At 41.9% G+C, this 21,057-nt stretch overlaps 1 protein-coding gene across 6 annotated transcripts in view; it reads left to right on the top strand.

The window, feature by feature from the left end:
- The window catches only part of UNC13B (unc-13 homolog B), a 224,666-nt gene that overhangs the window by 33,977 nt on the left and 169,632 nt on the right, over nucleotides 1–21,057 (top strand). For all 6 annotated transcript variants that reach the window (XM_060199237.1, XM_007522825.3, XM_016188041.2 and 3 more), the window contains exons 2-3: nucleotides 7,332–7,361; nucleotides 10,656–10,755. In XM_060199237.1, coding sequence (XP_060055220.1) covers nucleotides 7,332–7,361; nucleotides 10,656–10,755 — 130 coding nt within the window. The remainder of the gene's footprint in view (nucleotides 1–7,331; nucleotides 7,362–10,655; nucleotides 10,756–21,057) is intronic.

Genomic DNA, 21,057 nt, shown 5'->3' with positions numbered 1-21,057 from the left:
TACTATTTAATTTTTTTATTAACCTCATTTATTTATTTAATGGATAGAGACAGCCAGAAATCAAGAGGGAAGGGGGGATAGAGAGGAAGAGAGACAGAGCGACACCTGCAGCCCTGCTTCACCACTCATGAAGCTTTCCTCCAGCAGGTGAGGTACAACTTGTTCTTAAAGAGCTTTTGCCCATTTTAAGAGTTCATGGGAGTCGGGTGGTAGCTCAGCGGGTTCAGCGCACGTGGCGCAAAGCGCAGGGACCGGCATAAGGATCCCGGTTTGAGCCCCCGGCTCCTCGCCTGCAGGGGAGTCGCTTCACAGGCGGTGAAGCAGGTCTGCAGGTGTCTGTCTTTCACTCCCCCTCTCTGTCTTCCCCTCCTCTCTCCATTTCTCTCTGTCCTATCCAACAACGATGACATCAATAATAACTACAACAATAAAACAACAAGGGCAACAAAAGGGAATAAATAAATAAATAAATATATTTTTTAAAAAGTTCATATTTAGGTTAAAAAAAAGATTGAAAGGGATATAGAACAAGAGGCACATAAAAAGTGTGGGACTTCTGGGAGTCAGGCGGTAGGGCAGCGGGTTCAGCGCACGTGGCACAAAGCGCAAAGACCAGCGTAAGGATCCTGGTTCGAACCCCTGGCTCCCCACCTGCAGGGGAGTCGCTTCACAATCGGTGAAGCAGGTCTCCAAGTGTCTTGTCTTTCTCTCCCCCTCTCTATCTTCCCCTCCTCTCTCCATTTCTTTCTGTCCTGTCCAACAATAACGACATCAATAACTACAACAATGTTAAACAACAAGGGCAACAAAAGGGAAAATAAATAAATAAATAAATATTAAAAAAAATTGTGGGACTTCAGAGTAGAGATGTAGTGATATTTGTATCATTGGGGGGGGGGAATGGGTCCTTTAGAAAGGTAGTATTTGGCTGTTGAATGCAAAATATTTTGAATGTGTTGAAGTATATTGTGAATGACTTTACTGAACACAGGAGATGTGCTTTCACATGTAATACTGTTTGCAGTTTTTGAGAAAAATATTAATACCATTCTAATAGTTAACATTTACTTTCTGTCTACTCTTTTTATTTTATTTTATTTTATTTTAATGCATTTACTTATAAAATGGAAAAACTGACAAGACCATAGGATAAGAGGGGTACAATTCCCACCACCAGATCTCCGTATCCCATCCTGTCCTCTGATAGCTTTCCTATTCTTGAGCCCCACGGGAGTATGGACCCAGGGTCATTATGGGTGCAGAAGGTGGAAAGTCTGGTTTTTGTAGTTGCTTCCCCTCTGAACATTGATGTTGGCAGATGGATCCATACTCCCAGCCTGTCTCTCTCTTTCCCTGTTGGGGCAGGGTTCTGGGGAAGTGGGGCTCCAGGACACATTTGGTGGGGTTGTCTGCCCAGGGAAGTCTGGTTGGCATCATGGTAGCATCTTGAACCTGGTGGTTGAAAAAGGGTTAACACAAAGCCAAACAAATTGTTGATTAATCATGAATCTAAAGGCTGGAATGTTGCAGATGAAGATTTGGGGTCTCTGTTATACTTGCATATCAGATGTCAGGCTCAGGCAAAAACTAATGTCCTGGGTGGGCCCTTTGGAATATACCTAAAATAGACCTACTCTTAATATATACCAGACTATGTTCTAGTGCCTTGGATTTAACTCACTTAATCCATATGTACATATATATATATATATATAAACTTTTTATTTATTTATTCATTCCCTTTTGTTGCCCTTGTTGTAGTTATTGATGTCGTTGTTGGAAAGAACAGAGAGAAGTGGAGAGACGAGGGGAAGACGGGGAGAGAAAGATAGACACCTGCAGACCTGCTTCACCGCCTGTGAAGTGACTCCCCTGCAGGTTGGGAGCCGGGGGCTCTAACTGGGATCCTTATGTGGGTCTTGCGTTTTGCTCCACGTGCGCTTAACCCGCAGCACCACCACCCGACTCCCACCTATTTATATTTTAAAGGAAACGAGACAAGCAGATCAAGTGATTAATGAGCCCACGGTCACACAGCTGATGAGTAGAGGCAGCTAGAATTCTACTCTCTAATTGTATATAGCCTAACCTCTAAAAACTGACATAGTCATACAACTGGGTTACCATTGTGTTTCTTAATTTTTTTAAATATATTTATTTAGTACCAGCACGCTGCTCAGCTCTGGCTAACCGTAAACGTCAGACCGTATTCGGCCCATCGGTATTTGGTTTCTAGGCTGCCCGTCACTTTGGTGGTCTCAGTGTTGGCTGAACCTGAGCTAGTAAATTCCAGTCCATTCTCGGATTTTGTTTTCAACTCGAGTTTTATTAAGCCAAATCCGTAGCCCTTGGTGAAGACATCCTGGGCAGGATTGTCCAGATCAACGTATGTAGGAGGCACAGCCATCTTCTCAGTGGCGGCGGGGGCTGCAGCGACAGGAACCAAGCGAGCGGCAGGACAGGGGATTGAACCTGGGACTTGAAAGCCTCAGGCATGAGAGTCTGTTTGTATATCCATTATGTTGTCTCCCCTGCCCAACATCTGGGTTTCCGAGGAAGAATTGGAATCAGGCCCTCAAAGGGAGTAGAAAAAATTTAGTTTGACTCTCATGCCTGAGACTCCAAAGCCCCCAGTTCAGTCCCCTGCACCACAATAAACCAGAGCTGAGCAGTGCTCTGGTAAAAAAAAAAAAAAAAAAAAAAAAAAAAGAAATTAGTTTGGGAACATTAGAAATGAATCTGCCCCAGGATCTTGCAATTCTTTTCCCAGGAATCTATTCAAAGAACACAAAAACAGCTACCCAAAGAGATGTGTGCACACCTATGTTCATAGAAACACAATTTGTAATAACAATAACCCAAACTTGGAAACAACCCAAAGGTCTAACAACAGATGGGCGGTTAAGAAAGCTGTGGGGGCCCAGTGGTTGAGTGCACCGGTTAAATGTGCAGGGATCTGGGTTCAAGCCCCTGGCCCCTACCTACAGGAGGGAAGCTTTAAGAGTGATGGTGTAGTGCTGCAACTGCCTTTCTTCCTTTCTCTAGCCTTCTCAACTTTTCTCTGTCTCCATCAAATTAAATAAAAAAATGCAATATTAGGAGGGGGGCTGGGTGCTGACAGTTGTGTACCTCACTGAGTGCGCGCATTACAGTGCAGAAGGAACCGGGTTCAAGCCTCTGCTCCCCAACTGCAAGGGGAAGTTTCATAAGCTGTAAAGCAGTGTTGAAGCTCTCTCTCTCTCTCTCTCTCTCTCTCTGTCTGTCTTTCCTCTCTATTTCTGTGTCTATCCAAGATAAATAAAACAACTAAACAATGGTGACAGGGAATGGTGGGCAGGGAATCTTGCGAGGCAATCATGTTGTGAGATAAGCCAAGCGGAGTAGGATGAATATTGGATGATCTCACTTACTTAGGTGGAGCCTAAGAAACAAGGAAAGAAATGGGACAGACAGGGTGAAAGTTGGACCGGATGTAGCAAAGAATTGGGGGGTGGGGGACTGGGGAGAGGTAGAGCGGACACTGGGCACCTAGTGCACACTGGTGGAGAAGGTCTTCAGTTGGTGCTGGGAGTGGTGTGCAGACACTTAGCATAGTTGGATAGAAAATTGTACTGATGTGCTAACAACTGTCGTATATTGTTCACTATTTCCCTAATAAAATTATTTTTTAATATTTATTTATTCCCCTTTGTTGCCCTTGTTTTATTGTTGTAGTTATTATTGTTGTTATCGATGTCATTGTTGGATAGGACAGAGAGAAATGGAGAGACGAGGGGAAGACAGAGAGGGGGAGAGAAAGATAGATACCTGCAGACCTGCTTCACCGCCTGTGAAGCAACTTCCCTGCAGGTGGGGAGCCGGGGGCTTGAACCCCGATCCTTAAGCCGGTCCTTGTGCTTCGCGCCAAGTGTGCTTAACTCACTGTGCTACCGCCTGACTCTCTTCACAGGCGGTGACGCACGTCTGCAGGTGTCTATCTTTCTCTCCCCCTCTCTGTCTTCCCCTCCTCTCTCCATTTCTCTCTGTCCTGTCCAACAATGTCCTATCCAACAACAACAACATCAAAAACAACAATAATAACTACAATAAAACAACAAGGGCAACAAAAGGAAATAAATAAATATTTAAAAAGTTAAAAAAAAGTTTACAGCAACCAAATTCCTTCACATCCAGTCCAAATTTCATCTCGTGTTTCCCATTTTTTTCTTTCTTTCTTAGACTCCACCTTGATAAATGAGGTCATCCAATATTCATCTGTCTCCAGTGAAAATATTTTTCAGGTATAAAGGAGAAATCAAAATACTCTTAGATGAAGAGAAGTTAATATACTCACCCTACAAAGAATAACTACAGGAAGTTATTAAAACAGAAAGGAAAAATAAAAAGGGATCTTAGATTAGTAGGAAGACAGGACAATTTAAAGAGGAAACAAAGTATGCTCATTATGAACTTTCCTTCTTTTGAATTTCTAAACTAATTTCAACAATTGAAATATTGTCCTATGTGGTTTTCGTCTTGAAAAAGAAATATTTTAGACAGATTAAATAGATAAAATTAAATAGATAAAAATACATAAAAGGTTAAAGATTAAAGATACAATATTTAAGGTGTTATACAGGAAATGAGAGTCAAGGGCATTCAAGAGTCATGTTTTCTGTACTTCACTTGAACTGGTAGAACCTTGAACTTCTTAATCTCTGATGATGATCTCATTCATGTAAGGTACAGTGTCTAAAAGAAACCACATTGGGTGGGGGAAGATAGTTTCATGGCTATTCAGAGTCTCTTATGCCCAAGTCACCACAATCCCAGGTGTAATCCCCCACCCCACCAGAAGCCAGAGCTGTTAAAAAAAAAAATCAGAGAGGAAAAGAAAACACACACACTATCTCTCTCTCTCTCTCTCTAGATAATTTAAAATACAGCTTTAAGAAAATGTTTAAGGGAAGGTAAGCCATATCCTTCCTTCCTTCCTCCTTTCTTTTTCTTTCTTTCCTAGAGCACTATTTAGCAAATAAATAAATAAATAAAACAGAAACAAAAAAAGAAAATATTCAAGTAACCTGCTGAAAGGCAGGAAAAAGGAAGCAGAAAAACTGAGTACATGCATGCAAAAACAGCATACAGGTCCTCTGGTACTCACCCGTCTCATTAAAAATTTTTTTTTCACATTTTATTTATTTATTTATTTTTAATTGCTTTATTGGGGAATTAATGTTTTACATTTGACAGTAAATACAATAGTTTGTACATGCATAACATTTCCCAGCTTTCCATATAACAATACAACCCCCACCCTTCTCATATATGTGATTACTTCAAGCTCCTTCCAAGGCAAACTGAAGACTCACTTGTAACAGTTGAGTGGGATTCAGTTGCGTATACATACTGTAACTTAAAATTTTTTTTTTATATTTATTTTCCCTTTTGTTGCCCTTATTGTCTTTTATTGTTGTAGTTATTATTGTTGTTATTGACATTGTCGTTGTTAGATAGGACAGAGAAATGGAAAGAGGAAGACAGAGGGAGAGAGAAAGAGACACCTGTAGACCTACTTCACCGCTTGTGAAATGACCCCCTTACAGGTGGGAAGCCAGGGGCTGGAACCCGGATCTTTATACCAGTCCTTGTGCTTTGCGCCACGTGCGCTTAACCTGCTGCGCTACCACCGGACTGCCATACTGTAACTTTCTTAGCCACTTACCTGTCATTGGACATCTGGGTTGCTTCCAAGTTGGGATTATACTATGCTAAAGCAGGAAACTCTGGGGGGGGCTGGGGGTGCAGCTTTGGGGTCCTGGTACATGATGGTATAAATGGACCTAAGTTGGGAGTGAGAGTGTTTTTCAGACACTTATCATGGGGGATGAAAAATTGTACCCATGTGTCAGCAACTGCTGTGATCTATTGGTTTTTTTTTATTGTTGTAGTTTTTTTTTTTTTAAAGATTTTATTCATTTATTAGTGAGAAAGATAGGAGGAGAGAGAAAGAACCAGCCGTTACTCTGGCACATGTGCTACCAGATCAAACTCAGGACCTCATGGTTGAGAGTCCAAAGCTCTATCACTGCACCACCTCCCGGACCACTGTTGTAGTTATTTTTAAACAATGGTTTAAAAATATTTATTTATTTATTTATTCCTTTTTCTTGCCCTTGTTGTTTTATTGTTGTATTTATCGTTGTTGTTATTGATGTCGTTGTTGTTGGATAGGACAGAGAAATGGAGAGAGGAGGGGAAGACAGAGAGGGGAGAGAAAGATAGACACCTGCAGACCTGCTTCACCACTTGTGAAGTGATTTGCCTGTAGGTGGGGAGCCGGGGCTCGAACTGGGATCCTTAAGCCGGCCCTTGTGTTTTGCGTCACGTGCGCTTAAGCCACTGCGCTGCCGCCTGACTCCCTGTTGTTGTAGTTATTATTGTTATTGATGTCATTATTGTTGGGTAGGACAAAGAGAAATGGAGAGAGGAGGGGAAGACGGGGAGAGAAAGACACCTGCAGACCTGCTTCACCGCCTGTGAAGTGACTCCCCTGCAGGTGGGGAGCCGGGTCCTTAAATGGGATCCTTATGCCACCTGCTACTTCTCCCCCCACCGCCCCCCCCCCCCCCCCAGCATTCTTTAAATGACAAGGGGATGGAGCCAGAGAACAGATTAGTGCTTGCCAGGCCTTGAGGGTGATGAGGGGAGGGTGGTAGGTATGACTGTAGAGGGTTTCTTCGTGGAGATGGAATATTTTTATATCTTGATTGCAGTGGTAGGTACTTAGGACAAAAAGCATAGACTCCCCCCACGCTTGTCAGTGTCTGTTTCTCGATGTTGATGTTCTTGTGTAGTCATGTAAGCTTTGATCATTCAGGGTAAAGGGCACATGGAAGCCGCTTGGCATTTTATGACTCTGTAAAGGTAAGGTCCGGTCTTCATTTTCAGGTGTCAGCTGTTTTCTGGAGCTTCGGAGTTTTAAGTTTTCCTGCTTTTGTCTCATTCGACCTTTCCTGGGAGTTAGGGCATGTTACGGCCTCAGTGCCTCAGTGCGGGTTTCTCACAGCGACTGTTAGCTTTCCTCCTACAGGTGGCTCAGGGGCTTGTGCCCGGGTCTTTGTGCATTGTAACGCGTGCGCCATAGCCCAGCTTCATAACTGAATGACTTGAAAGGACCCTTCCGTTCCATCTGCAAACTTGGACCAGAAGTTGCAGATTCTTTCCTAAAAATTTAAACAGTTAGTCTTAACTCTAAATTTGGCAATCATAGGTGCGCAAGAAATGTTGGTTGGATACATTAATTTGTAAAAAATCTTACAATGTCCTCTTTTTTTTTTCCCCCCTTACAGTTAAAAGAGCCAAATTCCAGGGTTCACCAGGTAAGCCCAACATTCAGTCCTTTATCCTCCTACTTGCTGTGATTTAAAAATAATCTTAGAAACATTTATCAATCTAGTGATTAAATTAAATCCATCACTTTTGTTAAGCTATTAAAAAAATCAAGATGGTGAGAAATAGTTCAGGGGTACAGAGTTTCAAATAAAAAAGATGAATACTGAACTGGAGATGTAATGTACAACTATGTTCCCACAGTTTATAAACACTGTATGCTTGAGTAAATTTTATGTGTTCTAATGCTTGACAGAATGCTGATTCAAAAAAATTGAGGTGTTGATAAATGCCAGTGGACTTGATTGTGGCACTATTTCACAGTGTATGCATATATCAAACATTATAATGTATACCTTAAACATAGACAAATTCTAATTGTCAGTTATAGCTCAGTATAGCTGGGGAAAAATGATCTGTAAAGTAGTCAATAAGCCTTTTAAAAAGTGATTTAATTAATTAATTAATTTATTGCCTCCAAGGTTATTGCTGGGGCTCGGTGCCTGCATCATAAATCCATTGCTCCTGGAGGCTATTTTCCCCCCTTTTGTTGCCCTTGTTGTTTTATCGTTGTTGTGGTTATTGTTATTCATGTCATTGTTGGATAGGACAGAGAGAAATGGAGAGAAGAGGGGAAGACAGAGGGGAGAGAGAAAGACACCTGCAGACCTGCTTCACTGCTTGTGAAATGACCTCCCTGCAGGTGGGGAGCCCGGGGCTTGAACCGGGATCCTTACTTGGGCCTTTGTGCTTCACGCCACATGTGCTTAACCTGCTGCGATACTGCCCGACCCCCATCTTGATTTTATTTTAATGAGCGGGAGATACCAGAGAAATGCTTGATGCTGGCTTATGATGATGCTGGGAATTGAACTTAGGACCTCTGAGGTCTTGGTTATGAAAGTCTGGTGCCCCAAATTCTCATTTATGGGGTGAGGTGGGGGGATGCTTCATGAGTGGTGAAACAGGGCTGCAGGTATCTTTTTCTTCCTCCCTCTCTCACATCCTCTATCAAAAAAGGAAATGGAAACAAAACAAAAAAAGAAAAAGAAAATGGCTGCCAGGAATGGTGGACTTACGCAGGCATCAAGCCCTTCCGCGCAGTGGTGGAGTTAGTTGTCCAGGCATGAGCCCCGGCCATGGCACTGTTCTACCTCACCCCACTGCTGGATACAGATGGAGATTCCTTATGAGGGTGGGCTTGTACCCCTGTGTATTTTTAGGACGATTGTAGTGAATAGCCCATAAGCATAAAACTATATAATTTACAATGACAAGGGTAAGACTCATCTTCTGCTATAACTGCTCGGTGTCTTGTATCCCCAGCATTAGGAAATTATTTTAAGCAATCTTCACCAATTTGATAAGTGAGAAATAATAGTACAGGGCCTTGCAGGTGGCTCAGGTTTGACCCTTGGTACTTAGTGAAAGCACTGAGGACACTAACAGATAGCACTCCATTCAGGGTGGAGTAGTGCTTCTGTGCGTTTCTCCAATAGTGGGGGAGAAAAGGTGGGTCAGGGACTGGGCAGTGGTGCACCCGGTAGAGCGCACACATTACTGTGTGCAAGGACCCACCTGCAGTGGTGAAGCTTCACAAGCAGTGAAGTAAGTACTGCAGATGTCTCTGTCTTTCTCCCTATCTCCCCCTCTCTTCTCAATTTCTGTATCTCTCTCTAAAAATAAAGCCAAACAGGTGGGCCATGGAAGTGACTCAGCGGTATTACACATGCACAAGCACTAGGCTGGTTCTCCTATACTACGTTTTAATTTTCTTTTTTTCATTTTTAACCTTTTCTTCTTTTTTGCCTCCAGGGTTATTGCTGGGGCTCAGTGCCTGCATCATGAATCCTCTGCTCCTGGAGGCCATTTTTTCCCCACTTTTGTTGCTCTTGTTGTTGTTTTTTATTGTTATTGTTGTTAATAGCTATTGTTGTTGGATAGGACAGAGAGAAATGGAGAGAGGAGAGGAAGACAGAGAGTGGGAGAGAAAGATAATCTGCCTCACCACTTGTGAGGTGACCCCCCTGCAGGTGGGGAGCTGGGGGCTGGAACTGGGATCCTTACGCAGGTCCTTGCGCTTCGCGCTATGTGCGCTTAACTCGCGGTGCAACTGCCCGGCCCCCTTTATTTTATAAAATCATGATTAATTTCTTATACACTAAAGCGAAATCACAATTTAGTGTCCCTAGTGATGACTGGGTCGCAAAGGTGGTAGACTGAGTGCTGTGCTGAGCACTAAGTCAAATGTTCTGTCTTTGAGTTCCAGATAACCTACCTGTAACTAGTCCTCGATTTATGCTTTTAGGTTGGAGAATTTCCATTTCTCAACTGTGTAGTATTTGGGGTGTGAGAGAGTGAGAAAGGGAGGGGGGGAGAGAGGGGTAGAGAGAGAGGGGTAGAGAGAGAGGGGGCGAGAGAGAGGGGGCGAGAGAGAGGGGGCGAGAGAGAGGGGGCGAGAGAGAGGGGGCGAGAGAGAGGGAGAGAGAGAGAGGGAGAGAGAGGAAGTAAGAGGGAGGGGAAGAGAACGAGAGGAAGGAGAAAGGAGGAGACCAGCATTGCCCCACCATTTTATGCGGCACTGGGGACCAAGCCTAAGGCCTGCCCTCTCTGATAAGCTGCCTCTTCAGTTTCCAGTTTTTTGATGTTTTTTTCCCCCCACACTGCTGATGGGCTGGATGGTGGCATGCCTGGTTGAGTGCACATGTCAAACTGCTGGTAGACTATAAAATCAGTAGGTTATGCTTAACTTGTCAATAAGTTGGATAGGAAATATCATTTTATTACTTCTTGTATCTCAGTTTATGTTTCAAGGACTTTCTTTTAATTTATAAGCTTGTATATGCATGTCTAGTGGGTCCAATACGGAACACACTTAAGTGTCACTTGAATGTTTTTGAAGATACATGTTCTTGATAAATATGTCTTGGTTAAATCAAAATGACAGAGAAATTGAGAGAGGAGATAGAGAGGGAAAGAGAAAGATTGACACCTGTAGACCTGCTTCGCTGCTGTGAAGTGTCCCCACTGCAGGTGGGGAGCCATGGCTTGAACCCGGGTCCTTGCTCATGGTACTATGTGTGCTTAACCAGGTGTGCCATCTGGCTTTATATTTTTTATAAAATTGCATAGAATGTATAGAATGATGCTGTATTATACAGTATGTGATTTAATTTTTCTTTTATATGCAGTACTCTAGTTTAGACATTCCAAGGGTTTTTTGTTAAGATTGGGTGACACTCTGAGCACTAACTATTACATCTTCCTTTTGCATTTTTCCGAAGATAAATTTAACACATATGTGACTCTGAAAGTGCAGAATGTGAAGAGCACAACGGTGGCAGTTCGTGGGGATCAGCCTTCCTGGGAGCAAGATTTTATGTTGTAAGTACTTTACAGTAACAGCACACCTATAAAGCTTAATATGTTTTCATGGTGAAGGCTTATGTATCCTATGATTTATAAAATGTGTCAACCATCTTAAGACATTTTAGTATTATAATATATAAATATTCTTTTGGAAAATGACAGAATTACAGGAAAAAGTGAGATATGTGATAGGTGAAGTATATTCAGATTTTTGTTCCTTGGGTTCATAATGTATTTATTGGATAGAGATGGCCAGGAATTGAGAAGGGGGAAATAGAGAGGGAGAGAGAGAGGCACCTTGCAGCCCAGCTTTACCGCTTGCAAAGCTTTCCCCTTGAAGTAGGGACTGGGAACTTGAACCCAGGTCCTTGCACATTCTAACATGTGCCCTCAACCAGGTATACTCCCCCACCCCGGCCCTAATTTATTATCTGTTCTTTTTTTAAAAAAAATATTTTATTTTTTAAGATTTTATTTATTGATTGAATGAGAAAGATAGGAGAAAGAACCAGACATCTCTCTGGTACATGTGCTGCCGGGGGGTTGAACTCAAGACCTCATGCTTGAGAATCTAATGCTTTTATCCACTGTACCACCTCTCAGATCACTCATAATCTATTTATTCTTTTTTTTTTTCTTTGCCTCCAGGGTTATTGGCTGGGGCTCAGTGCCTGCACTATGATTCCACTGCTCCTGGAGGCCATTTTTCCCATTTAGTTGTCCTTCTTGTTGCGCTTGTTGTAGTTGTTATTGCTGTCATAGCTGCTTTTGTTGTTGGATAGGATAGAGAGGAATTGAGAGAGGAGGGGAAGACGGGGAGAAAAAGATAGACACCTGCAGATCTGCTTCACCACTTGCAAAGTGACCCCTCTTCAGGTGGGGGAGCCGGGGGCTTGAGCTGGGATCCTTAAGCTGGCCCTTGTGCTTTGCGCCATGTGTGCTTAACCCACTGCGCTACCGCCCAGCTCCCGTAATCTATTTATTCTTAAAGATAAATTACGTTAAAGCAAAAGTCCACAATAGTTTGCAGTGAGTCAATAAATGAAGCAAGCAGGGGGCAGGTGGTGGCGCACCTGGCTGAGTGCATGTAATACAATGCCCAAGGACGCGGGTTCGAGCCCCAGGTCTATACCTGCAGGGGGAAAGCTTTGTGAGTGGTGAAGCAGGGCTGCAGGTGTCTCTCTGTCTCTCTCCCTCTCTGTCACCCCCTTCCCTCTTGATTTCTGGCTCTTCTTATCCAATAAATAAAGATTAAAAAATAAATAAATAAATGAAGCAATCAAGTAGAAAGACCTAAAAAGACATCTTAAAGTACCTAATGAAACAGTTTCTACTTAGACCTAGATACCCTACTCACCTACCTCCTGTTATATGTCCTTCAATCACTCCAAAGCTAACTCTGTCAGACACAGTAAGGACTACAAAAGCTGGATAAGGGCAAGAGACTGGCATACTTTAAAAAAAAATTTTATTTATTTCCTTTTTGTTGCCCTTGTTTTTATTGTTGTTGTAGTTATTATTGTTGTTGATGTTGTTGTTGTTGGATAGGACAGAGAGAAATGGAGAGAGGAGGGGAAGACAGAGAAGGGGAGAGAAAGAGAGACACCTGCAGACTTGCTTCACCATCTGCGAAGCGACTCCCCTGTAGGTGGGGAGCTGGGGGCTCGAATGGGGATTCTTACGCAGGTCCTTGCACTTTGCGCCACATGCGCTTAACCTGCTGTGCTACCGCCCGACTCCCAAGACTGGCAGACTTTAATGATGACTCTTTAGTCACTACCAGGCCACCCCATCACCTGGGGCCCTAGTCAGGGAGTCCTGGGATTCCCACACAAACATGATGGGACTAGCAGGGACCTCTAACAGATCCTTCTAGTCATTATCACTGGGAGAAATATGAGCTTTTTAGAGAAAGGGGGAAGTTCCTGCTGTCTAAGAGTTTAAGAAGGCAATAGATAGTTATTGCTATAGCCAGATTATTTGGCAGTTGGGTTAACTTTGAAAATCCCTTTGTTGGCATTTGCTGTATTATACAAGACCTTACCATTTTTACATCCTTTAAAAAAAACTTTCTAGTTTCTTTTTTTTTAAAATTTTTAAAAATTTATTAATGAGAAAGATAGGAGGAGAGAAAGTACCAGGTATCACTCTGGTACATGTGCTGCTGGGAATTGAACTCGGGGCCTCATGCTTAAGAGCTCAGTGCTTTATCTACTGCACCACCTCCTAGACCACTTTTATGCTATTTATATATAGCTGTATCTTCGTTTCCTAAAAAATTTTTTTAAAAATTTATATAAAAAAGGAGACATTAACAAAACCATAGGATAAGAGGGGTACAACTCCACACAGTTCCCACCACGAGATCTCCATACCCCACCCCCTCCCCTGATAGCTTTCCTATTCTTTATCCCTCTGGGAGTATGGACCCAAGGTCATTGTGGGATGCACAAGGTGGAAGGTCTGGCTTCTGTAATTGCTTCCCTGCTGAACATGGGCGTTGACAGGTTGATTCATACTCCAAGCCTGTCTCTGTCTTTCCCTAGTGGGGAAGGGCTCTGGGGAAGCGGAGCTCCAGGACACATTGGTGGGGTTGTCTGTCCAGGGAAGTCTGGTCAGCATCCTGCTAGCTTCTGGAGCCTGGTCACTGAAAAGAGAGTTAATATACAAAGCCAAACAAATTATTGAGAGTTGTATCTTATACAGTAATGCCATCGGTTTCTGTTCTCTCTGGTCTAAGCTTTTAGAAGATTTAATATTTCACAGGACATGTCATTATTAGAAATGTTTTAACAATTTGAGCCCACTGTTAAAATTCCATCTGATTACTAATTTGAAGTCTTAAGTGCTTAGATTGAAGGAACATATACTATGGTCTATGCAACAAAAAGTTTGAGACATTCGATCCATTTTTCCCCTCTCATAAATTGAGTAGTAATTTGTGAGGCTATAAGTTAATAGGAGTGTTTATTAACACTGTTCCCACCACCAAAATTCTGTGTCCCATTCCCCCCCCCCGTCACCTCCCCCCCATGAAGCTGAACACCTACACTCGCCCTCCACCCAAAGATTTTTACTTTGGTGCCATGCTCCTCCACTGATTTTTTTTTTTTCTCTTCATGTGTCTTAAAAATACTATGCAAGTTGTGGTCCAGGAGGTGGTGCAGTGATAAAGCTTTGGACTCTCAAGCATGAGGTCCTGAGTTCAATCCCTGGTAGCTCATGTGCCAGAGTAATGTCTGGTTCTTTCTCTCTCCTCCTATCTTCTCATTAATAAGTAAATAAAATCTTTAAAAAAAAAAGTATGTAAGTTAAGGGTTGGCAGAATAGCTCACTTTGCCATGAACAAGACACAAGCTCGAGCCCGGGCCCCACTACTTTGGAGGAAGCTCCAATGTTGTGATCTTGTTCACTCTCTCCCTGTCTCTACCCTAAAATATTATTAAATGAAAATAAAAGATGATCTATTTAGAAATACTCTGCAGTTTAATTGCTAACATTTGACATGGTTCTGTATGCCTTTGTCTTTGTAATAGCCTCATATATATTAATAATTATGTGAGCACATATACAAATACACATGCATGCCCAATGGATAAATAAAGATGTATGAGACTGCAAAAAAAAAAAAAAAAGATAAATCACGAATGTTAATAAAGCCCTAGATTAATTTATATGGTTGAAAAATGTTACCTAGTCAGATTTCCCCAGTGTCAGAGTTATATTACAGCATATTTAGTAAGATATTAAACACAATCTTTCTTTGATTTTCAGGAGGCTCCTTGAAGAAATTTAAGTGACTTTGTGTGTATGTACCCAGGTCATCTGGCTTATAGGATGAAGATTTCTGAGCTCATAATCCTTTTGTTTTTAGTAAAAATTCTATGTTCATCTAATTAATAAATGCCATGCATTTATCTAATTAGTGGAAATGAATAACATTAATTGAATTTATTATATGTGACATAAAATTTAGTGCATTATGATTGTGTGCTCTGGCTTTAACAGATGATATTCCCTTTCTCCACTTCAAGTTTCAGGATTTTTTTTTCTTGCTCTAGAAAAGGGATAAAAAGTGTAGAGTATCACTTAAAAGGATTGGGCAGTTCACTTAGTATCTTTCAGTGCCAATTTCCTTCCCCGTAAGTTCTGCTTTTCTTTTTTTTTTTTTTAAAGATTTTATTTATTTATGAGACAGATAAAGAACCAGACATCACTCTGGTACATGTGCTGCTGGGAATTGAACTTAGGATCTCATACTTGAGAGTCTAAAGCTTTATTACTGTGCCACCTCCCAGACCACAGTTCTGCTTTCCTTTCTTTTCTTTTCTTTTCTTTTCTTTTCTTTTCTTTTCTTTTCTTTTCTTTTCTTTTCTTTTCTCTTCTCTTCTTTTCTCCCCTCCCCTCCCCTCCCCTCCCCTCCCCTCCCCTCCCCTCCCCTCCCCTCCCCTCCCCTCCCCTCTCCTCTCCTTTCTTTTCTTTCTTGCCTCCAGGGTTATGCCCGGGGCCCAGTGCCTGCACCACGAATCCACTGCTCCTGGAGGCCATTTTTCCCCCTTTTGTTACCCTTGTTGTAGCCTTGTTGTGGTTGTTATTATTGTTGATGCCATTTGTTGTTGGATAGGACAGAGAGAAATGGAAAGAGGAGGGGAAGACAGAGGGGGAGAGAAAGACAGACACCTGCAGACCTGCTTTACCGCCTGTGAAGCGACTCCTGCAGGTGGGGAATTGGGGGCTTGCACTGGGTCCTTATGCTGGTCCTTGTGCTCTGAGCCACATGCGCTTAACCTGCTGTGCGACTGCCCGACCCTCGCTACTTTTCTTACAAGGTTTTTTAAAGCAATGTTATTGGAGTCTAGGGCCAGACTGCCGTGAACACTCATGATCTCGAAGCAATGTCAATACCGTTTCTTGTGTGACCTCCTGCAATAAATAAGCAAAATCTTGTAAGAAAAGCAGAACTTGAGGGGAGGGGGCAAAGTAAAAGACAAGCAGAACTTTACAGGTCGCACCACTCTTAGGCATTCATCCAGTGGACATATGGGCTGGGGAGACAGCAAAGTGGTTCTGCAAAAGCCCTTTATACCTGAGGCGCTCAAGTCCCAGGTTCAATTCCCAGCACCATAAGCCAGAGCTGAGTAGTACTCTGTTCTCTGTCTGTCTCTATCTCTTTTTCATTAAAAATAAATAAATAAAATTTAACTTATAAAAGAGATATATGAACCCCTATGTTCACAGCTGCATTATTCACCATAGCCAAAGAGTAGAAGCAGCCAAAATGCCTGTCAACCCATAAGAGGCTAAAGAAGTTATGGGAGGGGCCTGGTGGTGGTGCACCTGGCTGAGCGCACGTCAGTGTGCGAGAACCGGAGTTCGAGCTCCCAGTTCCCTCCTGCGGGGGGATCTTTGTGAGTGGTGAAGCACAACTGCAGGGGTTTCTCTGTCTCTCTCCCTATATCCTCCTTTTTTGATTACTGGCTTTTTCTGTCCAATAAATAAGTAAATAAATATTAAAAAAACAAAGAATAACAAAAGAAGTTATGGGATATATATTTCATATATATCATATACTCTGCAATCAAAAAGATGATCTTGTGTCTTTTGAGACAAAATGGATGTAATTGAAGGTGATTATGCTTTGCGAAATAAGAGATGAAGGACAACTGCCAGATGGATCCGCTCATAGGTGGAATTTCGAGCTCTGATTTGCATGAGCTTGCCAAAAAAAGTAAATAGATAAACGCAAACAAAACAGAAGCAAGCCAACTGTAAGACTTGTAAGAACTGTAGTAATCATCTTTGACAGGGTGGGGATACAGAGCTTTGGTGGTGGGTGTGGTTTGGAACTCTACATGTAATCTTACAATCTTACAACATATTAATAATAAAAGTTATTTAAAAAATGAAAAGGTATTGCTTCATGTTCAGGAGTATTCAGGGCAGTCTGGCCCTAGACTCCAGTGACATGGCTTTGAAAGTTGAAATTGAGGAGAAATCTCATTTCAGGTTTTATAATGTGTATCCCAGGGAGAGAGATGATGGTGATGATGAGTATCCCATTCATTCACCTTTTAGTATGTTCTTCTAGTATCTAGGAAACTTCATTATGATAGTTATGAGGCTAAAACTGTGAGGGCTTGGGCTGAGATAGTTGTAGAAAGGATAGAGACAAAAGGTTGGGTAATGCTAAGATGGTAGAACCAAGACTGGCCTTAGATGACTGAGTGGACGGTATCCCACTCATTAGGTCAGGGTGTAATGTGAGAGCACTGAATCCTAACCAAGGGTAGGGAAGTCAAGGATAGGGTGTAATGTAAGGTGGGTTATGACTAAATCTTTTTCTTGGTGGTGATGGTGGTGGGAAGTTCTTACAGGAGAAGTAGGAAGAGAAGTTCAGACAGTAGATAGGGCCTCGCATTTAAGAAGTTTGTCAGTTGAAGCCATCGGTGTAGATGAGAAAATTTAGGGAGGGACTATGAAGGGTGAAAAGAGGACAGGGTGAACCTGGAGAGCATCGCATTTTAAAGAGGGCACAAGGGAGACTAAGAAGCAGTAAGTCAAAGGCTAAAAACAAGAAATGGGCTGGCGAATAGCTTACTTGAGTAGTAAGTACACTGCTTTGCCACGTGCAAGATCCAGGTTTGAGCCTGGCCCTCACTGTGTTGAAGAAAGAGCTTCTGTCTCTTTCTCTTTGCCTCTGTATCTGCTGTTGCTGCCGGTGGTAGTAGTAGTAAAAATAATAACAGCAAAATGTAACAAAAAGGAACAAGAAACAGGAGATACTTATGGCCTGGAAATTAAGGGAAAATCGGCACTATAGAAAAACAGTAATTAGCGGCCAGGCGGTGGCGCCTGGTTAAGTGCTCTCATTATGGCGCAAGGACACATGTTCAAGTCCCTGGTCCCCACCTGCAGGGGGAAAGCTTCATGAGTGGTGAAGCAAGGCTGTGGGTGTCTCTCCCTCTCTACCTCTTCCCCTCCTCTCAATTTCTCTATTCTATTTCTATTCAGTAATATATTTCTATTCAGCTATATATATATAGAGAGAGAGAGAGAGGGAGAAGGAGAGGGAGAGGGAGAGAGAAACAGGTGGTCTGGGATAAAGTGGATAAAACAATGAACCCTCAGCATGAGGTCCCGAGTTCAGTCTCCGGGAGCACATGTACCAGAATGATGTCTGGTTTTCTCTCTCTCTCTTTTTTTTAAAAATTTATTTCTTTATTGGGGAATTAATGTTTTACATTCAACAGTAAATAGAATAGTTTGTACATGCATAATATTCCTCAGATTCCCATTTAATAATACAACCCCCACTATGTCATGGACCTGCATTCTCCCCACCCACCCACCCCAGAGTCTTTTACTTGGGTGCAATATGCCAATTCCATTTCAGGTTCTACTTGTGTTTTCTTTTCTGATCTTCTTTTTCAACTTCTGCCTGAGAGTGAGATCATCCCATATTCATCCTTCTGTTTCTGACTTATTTCACTCAACATGATTTTTTCAAGGTCCATCCAAGATCGGCTGAAAACGGTGAAGTCACCATTTTTTACAGCTGAGTAGTATTCCATTGTGTATATAGACCACAACTTGCTCAGCCATTCATCTGTTGTTGGAAACCTGGGTTGCTTCCAGGTTTTGGCTATTACAAATTGTGCTGCCAAGAACATATGTGTACACAGATCTTTTTGGATGAATGTGTTGGGTTCCCTAGGATATATCCCCAGGAGAGGAATTGCAGGACCTTCTGAGAGTTCTCCAGACTGTTCTCCAAAGAGGTTGGACCAATTGACATTCCCACCAGCAGTGCAGGAGGATTCCTTTGACCCCACACCCTCTCCAGCATTTGCTGCTGTTACCTTTTCTGATGTATGACATTCTCACAGGAGTGAAGTGATATCTCATTGTTGTCTTGATTTGCATTTCTCTGACAATCAGAGACTTGGGGCATTTTTTCATGTGTTTCTCGGCCTTTTGGATCTCTTCTGTGGTGAATATTCTGTCCAAGTCCTCCCCCCATTTTTGGATGGGGTTATTTGTTGTCTTGTTGTTGAGTCTGGTAAGCTCTTTATATATGTTGGTTATTAAGCTCTTGTCTGATGTATGGCATGTAAAGATCTTCTCCCATTCTGTGAGGGGTCTCTTGGTGTGGGTAGTGGTTTCTTTTGCTGTGAAGAAGCTTTTTAATTTGATGTAGTCCCATAGGTTTATACTTGCCTTAGTCTTCTTTGTAATTGGATTTGTTTCATTGAAAATGTCTTTAAAATTTAAGCGGCAAAGAGTTCTGCCAATATTTTCCTCTAAGTATCTGATAGTTTCTGGTCTAACATCCAAGTCCTTGATCCACTTGGAATTTACTTTTGTATTTGGTGTAATACAGTGATTCAGTTTCATTCTTCTGCATGTTTCAACCCATTGTTTCCAACACCATTTGTTGAAGAGGCTTCGCTTTCCCCATTGAATAGTCTGGGCCCTTTGTCAAAGATTAGATGTCCATAGGTGTGGGGCCTCATTTCTGGGCTCTCAATTCTATTCCACTGGTCAGTGTGTCTATTCATGTTCCAGTACCAAGCAGTTATGATGACAGTGGCCCTATAATACAGTTTGAGATCTGGGAGTGTGATGCCTCCGGTTCTGTTCTTTTTTCTCAAGATTGTTTTGGCAATTCCAGTTCTTTTCTGGCTCCAGATAAACATTTGTAGCATTTGTTCTATTCTCCTAAAAAATGTGCTTGGGATCTTGATGGGGATAGCATTAAATTTGTAGATGGCTCTGGGTAGTATATTCATTTTGATGATATTAATTCTTCCAACTCATGAACATGGAATATTTTTCCACTTCTTTGTGTCTTTTTCAATTTCTTTGAGTAGTGACTCATAATTTTCAGTATACAATTCTTTCACTTCCTTGGTTAGATTTACTCCTAGATATTTTATTGTTTTTGTTGCTATAGTAAAAGGAATTGATTTCTGGATTTCAATTTCTTCTAACTTAGTGTTTGCATAGAGGAATGTCACTGACTTTTGAATGTTAATTTTATAGCCTGACACCTAACTGTATTGCCTGATGATTTCCAAAAGCTTCTTGCTGGATTCCTTAGGTTTTTCCATGTATACTATCTTTTTTTCTCTCTCTTATCCTAAATTGATCATTATTAAATAAAATCTCAAGAGAAAAAGAAGAAGAGTAATCATTTCACCTTTCTCCCTGGTCTCCTCACAAGATTGAAAGCCCCATTCATTCCCTTTCTCTTCTAGTGAGTCTGGAGGGAGGCTGTGTCTTCCTGCCTTTACCCAGGTGGTATGCATACCCAGCTATGAGCACTTAGTTCAGGGCCTTCCTGAATCATGTAGTGTATATATATATATATATATTCATTCCACTCCGATTTCTACTTGCCTGTAAGAATCACTGTTTTAACTGTCGGCAGCATGTGAAGCATAATTATCGCCTGCATCGTTTGCAGCCTCTGTCAGTATAGCTAGCTTTATTCTGATGTTTTTCTCATTTTCCATAGCACTTTCCCTTTAACTCTGCTGTGAAATATGTAAATTTTCTTCCTGTCTCCCACCTTGAAATGCTGTGTGAATTTTGCCTTCTCCTCTTTTACATATGGGTTGTATCAGCTAGTTTTACCCACCCCACCTTTCTGCTCCTATTCCTTGTTCCTTCTACTCTGTCCTTTTGTCACTGGCAACTCCTCTGTTAGTGTTTTGTCTTCCTTTTCCTTTTTCTTGATGTGTTACATGGCAAAACCCAGTACTCACTGTGGCATTTCTGATTTATCTTTCATATTCTGTATCTTCTTTCTTTTCTTTCTTTTTAAAAAAGAATTTATTCATGAGAAAGGAGGAGAGAAAGAACCAGACATCACTCTGGTACATGTGCTGCCGGGGATCGAACTCAGGACCTTATGGTTGAGAATCCAATGCTTTATCCACTGCACCACCTCCCTGACCACCTGTATCTTATTTCTAAGACTGGATTGGTCATTGCTTAAGGGCAAGGCAGCATCTTCACTGATTGTTGTGAATTTGCCTAGCTAAAATCTACTAGGCAGTACACACACACACACACACACACACACACACACACACACACACACACACACACACACACACACACATATACACACACACAGTGGGAGAGGAAGCCTTCTCAGAATCTTGGATATTAGATAGTCTTCTTTTAATTGGGCCTGCTGAACAATTGATCTCACTCCCAGGCAGAAGTTAAAAAGCAAGATCAGAAGAAGAAGAAGAAAAAAAAAACTCAAGTAGAACCTGAAATGGAATTGGCGTATCGCACCAAAGTAAA

The sequence above is a fragment of the Erinaceus europaeus genome, chromosome 10, assembly GCF_950295315.1.
Source record: "Erinaceus europaeus chromosome 10, mEriEur2.1, whole genome shotgun sequence".
NCBI lineage: Eukaryota > Metazoa > Chordata > Mammalia > Eulipotyphla > Erinaceidae > Erinaceus > Erinaceus europaeus.
The sequence above is the reverse complement of the archived record's forward strand: the minus strand, read 5'-3'. Positions and strand labels throughout refer to the sequence as shown.